Source organism: Terrapene carolina, unplaced genomic scaffold (genome assembly GCF_002925995.2).
Source record: "Terrapene carolina triunguis isolate 2854851 unplaced genomic scaffold, T_m_triunguis-2.0 Scaffold1069, whole genome shotgun sequence".
In the NCBI taxonomy this organism is placed as follows: Eukaryota; Metazoa; Chordata; order Testudines; family Emydidae; genus Terrapene; species Terrapene triunguis.
This window is the reverse complement of record NW_020665420.1, coordinates 2,352-11,398: the sequence shown is the minus strand read 5'-3', so window position 1 is coordinate 11,398 and position 9,047 is coordinate 2,352. Positions and strand designations below refer to the sequence as shown.

Here is a 9,047-nt window from a genome sequence, read left to right as displayed (position 1 = left end):
TTAGCCTAGCGAAGATCTCAGCCAGACCTTGGCTGGGTGGGCCAGGGTGACCAGCCACGAAGGAAGAGGACCCAGCTTGTATCTCAGAGCCAGCCCAGGCTACAGAAACACCTCTCAGGCCTCCAGCTCACACTCGCTCCATTTGCCAGACAGTCAACACAAAGCCCTGCAATGCCAGTTCAGGGCAGAACTGCCCCTTTGTGCTACAGCTGTGTGCTGTGGGCATCTACTGTCCCCAGAAGGTGTTTTCTGAGTCATGGAATCATAGAATATCAGGGTTGGAAGGGACCTCAGGAGGTCATCTAGTCCAAACCCCTGCTCAAAGCAGGACCAATCCCCCAACTAAATCATCCCGGCCAGGGCTTTGTCAAGCCGGGCCTTAAAAACCTCTAAGGATGGAGATTTCACCACCTCCCTAGGGAACCCATTCCAGTGCTTCACAACCCTCCTAGTGAAATAGTGTTTCCTAATATCCAACCTAGACTTCCCCCACTGCAATTTGAGACCATTGCTCCTTGTTCTGTTATCTGCCACCACTGTGAACAGCCAAGCTCCATCCTCTTTGGAACCCCCTTCAGGTAGTTGAAAGCAGCTTTAACTCCCCGCCCCCCATTTTTCTCTTCTGCACACTAAACAATCCCAGTCCCCTCAGACGCTCCTCGTACGTCATGTACTCCAGCCCCCTAATCATTTTTGTTGCCCTTCACTGGACTCTTTCCAATTTTTCCACATCCTTCTTGTAGTGTGGGGCCCAAAACTGGACACAGTACTCCAGATGAGGCCTCACTAATGACGAATAGAGGGGAATGATCATGTCCCTCGATCTGCTGGCAATGCTCCTACTTATACAGCCCAAAATGCCGCTAGCCTTCTTGGCAACAAGGGCACACTGTTGACTCATATCCAGCTTCTCGTCCACTGTAACCCCTAAGTCCTTTTCTGCAGAACTGCTGCTTAGCCAGTCACCAGCATGGCCTGTGGAGCAGCAAGACCCCCCACCCCTTCTACCTCCCCCTCTTCTCGGATTAGCTCACTGAACATTCTCCCTTTACAGGTCACTTTTGGAGCACGGTTCCGCTCTGAGAAACCAACATCATTGGAGTCCGTGACTCCAGATCACACGTGCACCGTGTTCCTCTAACGGCCGTGCAAACCTCACCCCGGGATCCCAGAGCCACCCTGGCTTCCTTCCGGCGCCCACGCTCACAAGGCAGTTGCTCCTGCTGGAATGCAGGCGGCGGCTCCCCCAGGGATACCCGAGCCAGACTGGAATCCGGCTCCCTAGCGGGGGGAAACGCTGATCTCTGAACGTTAACAAGCAGACAGGACTGACAACAGCACCGCCTGGGTCCTGTGTGTATTCACCTGTAGAGATCCGGACTCACCCCTGCGGTGCCCCCTACTGGTTGCTTCGGGGAATCAGCTCTTCCAGCATCCTGGAGCACCCCCTGCAGGCCAGTGATCCGCCTGTCCTCTGGCCCCCGTGTCCCTCCTGGACCCGGGTGCCCTTGTATCTGGGGCGCTGCCCCCTGGCAGTACACCCCTCAATACTAGGGTCTCCCCTCCCTAGGGAACCCCCACCCACTATCCCTACCTCACCTCAGAATAAGGCCACTGCCAGTCATCAACTAGCTCCCGCTCCCCTGGGCAGACTGCAGTATAGGCCACTCATCACTGGCAAGGGGGGTTTGGACCTGCTGCCTTGGACTAGCCCTGGGCTGCCCTCTGCAACCCCCAGTATCCCTTGGCCTCCTACTAGGCCGCAGCCTGGGGCTTTCCCGGCTGGAGCTCCCCAGCTTCTCAGCCTTTCCCCAGCTCTGCTCCACCACAGGTACCTTGTGTCTAGCTCCCTGCAGCCAGGCCCTTCTCTCCCTGAACGCAGAGAGAGACTCTTGGGCTCCTGGCTCCCAGCCTCTTTATAGGGCCTGCTGAGGCCATTTGGGGCGTGGCCCCAGCTGCAGCCACTTCCCCTAATCAGCTCAGCCTTCACGCTGCCTGCTCCCTAGGCTCTCTCAGGCCCTTCCAGGCAGGAGCAGGTGTCCACCCTGCTACATCACCCTCCAGCATAGCCCACTGCTTTAGATCTACCCTCCGAGGGCACACGTTAGGGGTGACTTACCAGGGCAGGGCAGGGCAGCCGAAGGGACTGTATGCGATGAGGACAATCCCCTTAGATTTGCAGTACTCCACCAGCTCGGGCTGGGTCAGGTAGGGGTGCAGCTCCACCTGGTGGAGAAACAGTTATTGTTTCTCATGCCCACACCCCATTGCCTCAAGGTGCTCATGAGAGGGCTCTGAAGTGCCGGGAAGTCCTTCCCTAGGAGGGATGGGTGCAGCTTTCATCGGAAAGCCCAAAGCTGGGGCCTGGTTTGCTGAATATTAGGAGCCCCCATAGCCCTAGGGTCAGATGAGCCTCCCTCCTGCCCTGGGGAAGTCTTCTCTTCTCTGCCCAATCCCACATGCCTCTCCCAGCATGCTGGACCGAACATCAGATGCGGCTTCCTTCCTCCACACCCTGGCCTAAGAGAGGGGGAGCAAGGCTCAGGCTACAGCTTTCTGCCAGATCATAGAATGATAGAAGATTAGGGTTGGAAGGGACCTCAGGAGGTATCTAGTCCAACCCCCTGCTCAAAGCAGCACCAATCCCCAACTAAATTATCCCAGGCAGGGCTTTGTCAAGCCTGACCTTAAAAACCTCCAAGGAAGGAGATTCCACCACCTCCCTAGGTAACCTATTCCAGTGCTTCACCACTTTCCTAGTGGACCAGGACTTAGTGGATCAGAACCGATCAATCCCCCTTCACAGCATTCCCCAGGGCCTCCTTCTGCAGCGTTAGCTATTGGCAGTGACAGCGACCGGCCACAGGAAGGCAGAACCTAATTGATTAGGCCAGTGGTTCTCAGCCTTCTCCACACCACGCCACGCCCCCCATGTTAAGATGCAGCTTGGCCTAGTTAGGGGCGATTCGGAGCCAAGATTTGGGCTTTAACTTCCCCCTCTCCATGATTGTTTCCCCTTCGCCCGTCTGGTCTATTTGGACCACTGGCTTTTCAGTGCAGGGACTGTCTCGCACTGAGCACAGTGGGGTCCCAAGCTTGGCTGGGCTCTGTGCTTCTGGGATACAAAGAAGCCCTTTTGGGGCCAAGCCCTCAAAGAGTGAGCACAACCTCTCTGGCTCTGCCCAAGCTGCGAACCCAGGCATTCGAATGCTGCATTAAGCACCCAAAGTCTGCTTAGCACAGTACAGAGGACGCCACAGCGGCAGCTTCCCAATTACTATTTGCAACTATAAGCAGCCCCATGCAAAGCTAGCATAAGCACTCCCCGGAGCGGAGACACCATTGCTCCAGGCAGAGCAGGTGAGAGAGACAAGCTTTCGAGCCGCACAGAGCTGAAGGAGACTCACCCGCCTTGTCTCTCTCATAGCCGGGGACCAGCCTAGACCACCACGGCAAAGACACCTTTACAGGTGTAACTCAGACGCTGCCCAATCACAAGCCTTTACCTGGTTGGCGGCAGGTTTGATCCTGCACACGGACAGCAGCCTCTCCAGCTGGGAGACGTTGAAGTTGGAAACCCCCATCGATTTCACCAGGCCTTCGTCCACCAGCTTCTCCATCGCCTGCCAGGAAAACAAAGAGGGGCTGGATGATTTAGTTGGGGATTGGTCCTGCTTTGAGCAGGGGGTTGGACTAGATGACCTCCTGAGGTCCCTTCCAACCCTGATCTTCTATGATTCTATGCAGCAGGTCATGGGCTGGGCCCGCACAGCTGGGGAAACCCAGAGGGCTGCTGGAATAAGGGGCGAGTGACAATGCACTGGCTGGCTTTGCCAGGGTGCTGGAACGCTTGCAGCTGCCACTGGCTCCACCCAGAGCTGTGGGTGCTCAGCACCTGTGTCAAAGCCCACCACCTCCTTAGGGACGTCGGCCTGTATACCTTTGAGGAGGTGGGCCCATGTGCATGGACCAGGCCCAGCGATTGGTGCTCTCATGTGCCACAGAAGTTCCTACCCCTGTGCTTACGTTGGCAGAAGAGGGTCCCGATCGTCCTTACCACCATTCTGTCCGAGGCCGGCTTTAACTTTTTTAAAAAGTTAAAGCCGGCCTTGTTTAAAACAAACAAACAAAAAATGCCCTGCTGTAACAACGCCCCCGCCAGCGCCGCCCCGCCGAACCAAAAACAACAACCAAAACCCCCGAGCGCCGCCCCGCCACCACAAGATTGGCTGCCCCTTACAAGGTGTCGCCCCAAGCACGTGCTTGGTCGGCTGGTGCCTGGAGCCGGCCCTGATTCTGTCCTCCATGCCCACCCAGGGCAGGCGTGCAGCTCCTGGGATGACTGTGATCAATCGGATTCAAGTGACTGATCTCCATCTCTCCACATACTTAGGCTGGGCCTTCAGGCAGTGCCGAGAACGGAGCCCTTAAAACGCAGCCTCCGCCTCGGGCACCCACACAGGACAGCTTTGCCACTGAAGCTGCAGTGATGTGCCCAAATTCGGCCTTCTGCACACGCCCAGAACGACAGAGGTGAAAGGGAGCTGACTGGAATCGTAGCTCTAGTTCCCCTTCAGAACAGGTTTAAAAATATTTCTGTCGGCACGCGAGCACTGCCTGTCTCCTCCCGTGACGAATTAGCTCCTTCTCGGAGCCTTTGTACATTTTAAATGAGGCCATTCCATTATCTCCAGCCAGACAAAAACCCTGCCCTGGCTCCTGGCTCTTAACCTCGCTGGTAATTAACAATTGCTATGGCGGCGGGTGCGTTCAGCCGGTCTCTCTGTCTCTCGCAGCCAGACAGCAGAGGCTGCTGATGGGAAATATATGCGAGGAACGCGAGCCAGCCATGGAGATCGTTACGACTGGAGGGAGATGGGCAGCCTACGCTGCTCTTTCCTCGCCACTCACTGTGCGTTATGGGAGAGCCCGTCGAAGCCAATGAGAGTCTTTCCACTGGCTGCAAAGGGCTTTGGATCAGGTCCTGTGTGCTTATGGTATCCATCAATAGTGCACGTCACCAAGGCATGCAGGAGGTGGGAATCAGGGCTTTCCCTGGTAAGGGACCCCTTCAAGGAACCCTAGAGAGACCCCCTCCATCCTAAATACCTCCATGTAGCTCAGGTGCCATATCCCATTGCTACTGCGCCTTTAGCTCACGCAGTAGTAGCTTGGGCTGAGGTGCAGAAGGTCCCAGGTTCTGTTCCTGCTCGTGACCCCCAATGAACATCATTGCACTTGGCCTGATGTGCTGCCTCTTACCCTCCAGGTGTCCACGTAGTCCACATCCGACTGCAGAAGCAAGCCGTCTTTCTGAGGCATGAGCTCCCCGTTGATATTCTGCAGGGGAACAGACCAAGAGCCACTTTCTAGGGGGAAGCATCCCATGTGCATCTCTGGAACTGCTGAGAGTCCTGACGTGAATGAGTGGCGAGGCATCAAACACCCCAGCTGGCCCGTCCATCCCCGGGGAACACCCACCACCTCTGTCAGAGTTACTGCAATAGGAGGAAGTGCTAAAGAAAGGCAGGGGTGCTGGATGATGCAGCGTCAGCGAGGTCTGCATGGGGCTTTTCTAGAGAGTGAATATCCCGGCCTGTTTGCTTGACCCCGCTCCCGCTATTCCAGTCACGGAGAGGCAGTCCAGGCTCCTGAGCTCAAAGGAGAACGAGGCTGGGTCACGACTTGGATAGGAGACTCCCCTGCTCTGGTGTTGCTGAGTCAGTGCAGATCCAATTCAGCAGTAAGCGTAATTACCCCAATGGAGTTTAACGCTGGTGTTCTCACAAGTCCCCCTCCTCTTACCAAAATCGCCAAGAGATCCTCATTGATCATGCCTGGTCAGGATGACTCTTCCATGTCCCATCCAGAAGACCCATCTCCAGTAACACCCTGCCCAACACCTGATTACCCTCGATTTCCCCTACAGTTCAACTGGATCCTCATTTTCTTCATTTCCCAGCCTAGATTATTTTGTTGTTAAATAGTTGCTGTGTGCCACCCCACGGGTGGCAGCGTTCCAGCTGCCAGGGAAGCTATCCTTTATCTATCTCCCATGGGCACCTTGGGCCTACATGAGCTAAGTTCTCTGTCGGCTTATGCCATCCATCCATCGAAGTCAGGCAATGTGGCCCCGTTAGTCCAATTTTCTAAAGCCCTTGTAGCTACTTGGATGGAAGGTGCAACAGAACCTTTATCTTATCACCATAATATCTGAGCACCTCACGCCCCTGTGAGGCAGGACAGTAATGTTAGTTCCATGTGACACAGAGAGAATTGAGGCCCAGGGTCTATCAAGAGATTTGCCCAAGGTCGTGTCGTAAGTCTGTGGTTAAACTGGGAGTTGAACCTAGTAATCCTGAGTCCCAGCTTCGTGTTTTAGCCACTCGAGCATGCTTCCTAGAAACGCAAAAGGAAACCAGACAACACACTCAGGGGCTGTCAACCTACCACGGAGGGACAACCCAGCCTTCCTTGTTTTGCCCCTTGACAATTACAAACGGAAACCCAGTTCTGTCCTGCACTGACTCGTCGCCATGTAAACTGCTGTGTGGCTAGGGGGAAGAAAGGGAAATAAATGCTATCAGCTCAGAGAGAATCCACCTTACCGGAAAGCCCATTGGAGAGTGCATGAGATAGAGATCCAGGTAATCCAGCTTCAGCATCGTCAGGCTTTTCAGGAAAGCCGGCTTCACATCCTGTGGGGCGTGGAAGCTGTTCCACAGCTGCCCAGAGAAGATAGTTGCATTATTAGTTGTATTGCAGGAGCACCTAACCAAAATGAGGGCCCCTTATGCTGGGCGCTATACGCACATGTAGAGAGAGGCAGTCCCTGCCCTGCAGAGCTCAGTCTAAATAGAAGAGACAGACCCAGGATGGGAGGAGAAACGTGGAGGGGACGTGAATTACTCCAGGTCACACAGCGGGTCAGTGGTGAAGCTAGGGATAGAGCTCAGGTTTCTAGACTCCCAATCCACCATCTGTTCTACTGGACCAGGCTGCCTCTGTGATATGGGGGCATAGTCAGACAAAGAGTAGGAGAACGGGAGTATAATGAGCTGTATCGATGGGGAACCGAGGCACAGAGAGAGGGAGGGTGTGACAGAGCCAGGAACCGAAGCCAGATTACCTGAATCCCAGTCCAGTGGCTTCACCCCAGCACCATCCTTCCTCTCCAAGAGCAAAACCGACATCCCTTTCCCCAGCATTTTACTCTATACAAATTATGTGTTCCCACCGGGCCTTAGAGCAACAAGTCAAATGTTGCTCTTCATTCCATGTCCCTGCTCCTATTGGTCTGCTCTTCTCAGCAAGAAACCAGGAGGAGGAGCCAGCACCATGTGACCAATCAGCTCTCAGGTACACCCAGTTTGGGAATCTCTTCTATTTAGCATTCCATTGCTGCTTATTGTTGTAGGAACCTACCATGGGCCTTTGTTACTTGCATCATAAACAGAGTCTGAGATAATATCATAAATATAGCTTAGTCTTGAGAAAAGACGACTGAGGGGGGACCTGATACCAGTCTTGAAATATGTGAAGGACGGTTATAAAAAATGTGATCAATTGTTCTCCATGTTCATTGGAGGTAGGACAAAAAGTAATGGGTTAAACCATCAGCAAAGGTGATTTAGGTTAGATATTAGGAAAATCTTTCTAACTCTAAGGGTAGTTAAGCCCTGGAACAGGTTTCCAAGGGAAGTTGTGGAATCCCCTTGCTGGAGGTTTTTAAGACCAGGTTGGACAAAACCTGTCAGGGATAGTCAAGGTTTACCTGGTCCTGCTTCAGTGCAAGGGACTGGACTTGATGACTTCTTAGGGTCCCTTCCAGCCTGACATTTCTGTGATTCTATAATAGCTATGGGTGTGCTCCACAAAAGTGAGATGTTTGTATATATGTAGATAGCACTAATTCTATTAACTATCGAATGGCATATAAGAACACGGAACACTACTGGGCAAAAAACGGAATTTGAATCCTGTTGAAAATTCCAATGAATTGAAATTTCTAGTAGGGTGGAAATTCTGAAAAGTTTCTATTTGGAAACATTGAAACTTTTCATTTTGCTAAGGTCAACATAATACAGTCTGGAACAACACAAAAATATGCAAGTGGAAGTTAAATGAAATGAGACAGTCGAAACAATGTGTTTTGACATTTTTCCATCGCAATTTCACCAAAATTGAGATGTTTCTGCAAAATGGTTTAGATTTCGACAAAATTGCATTTTCCAATGGAAACCGGTCCCATTGTCCATTTTTGATCATCTCTAGTAAGTTAGAAAGTTTAATAAAGTTGTTGTTCTGCACTGGGAGTGGCAGCTCTTTGACAATTGCGTTTCAATCCACAAGGCATACAGTACAGCCAACATCAAGCCTTCATGAGTCAGGTCCCCCAGAATCCATGAGATTGGCTTAAAAAGCCATAGGGTCTTATTTGCCTTCTGGCCTTTCGTGGGTCTCATTTTGCAGCTTCTGTGAATAACTGAGAGGGTTAGGAAACCATTTTTTATTTAGCGGAGGCTGAAATTTTCACCGTATCATGAGTCCAGGCGCAGAGGCCATGAGAAAAAAAAACAACCACCCAGTATCCCAAGTCTTGGGGTAACTTAGAAAGAATTGGCAATCCTGGGCTTCTGTTTGGAAGGAAAACGGGGCTCACCTTGCTCACCACATAAAGCTCGTCTCTCTTCAGCCTCCCTTCCCCCAGCTTCTTCTGAAGGGCTGCTCCGATCTCGGCCTCGTTCTGGTAAAAATAAGCACAGTCGACGTGCCGATATCCAGCATCTAAAGCTACCTCCACGGCTTCCTGAACGGCCCCCGGGGGAGACTGCAAAGAAAGCAATAGACGCATCACCGCTTGCTATCTAATCCTCCCCAGAGCCACACTTCTGGGGCTAACAAGCTACACTGATTTACACCAGCTCAATAGCTTGGGATCTGTCAAGCCAAACCCAGGGCCAGGCCTTGTCCACACTTGGGTAGGAGGTACCCCCAGGGAACGGCTAGGTGCTGCAAACTCCACACGTGGTGCTCGTCCTTCCAAG

At 52.8% G+C, this 9,047-nt stretch overlaps 1 protein-coding gene across 1 annotated transcript; it reads right to left on the bottom strand.

Annotated features, from left to right (window-relative positions):
• Nucleotides 1–1,159: 1,159 nt before the first annotated feature.
• Nucleotides 1,160–8,830, bottom strand: LOC113408213 (aldo-keto reductase family 1 member B1-like; the record flags this gene model as incomplete). Its single annotated transcript, XM_026661384.2, has 6 exons — nucleotides 1,160–1,281; nucleotides 2,120–2,226; nucleotides 3,507–3,623; nucleotides 5,263–5,340; nucleotides 6,609–6,725; nucleotides 8,663–8,830. Coding segments are annotated over 6 exons (709 nt in total), but the record flags the coding sequence as incomplete, so codon positions are not given.
• Nucleotides 8,831–9,047: the final 217 nt, after the last annotated feature.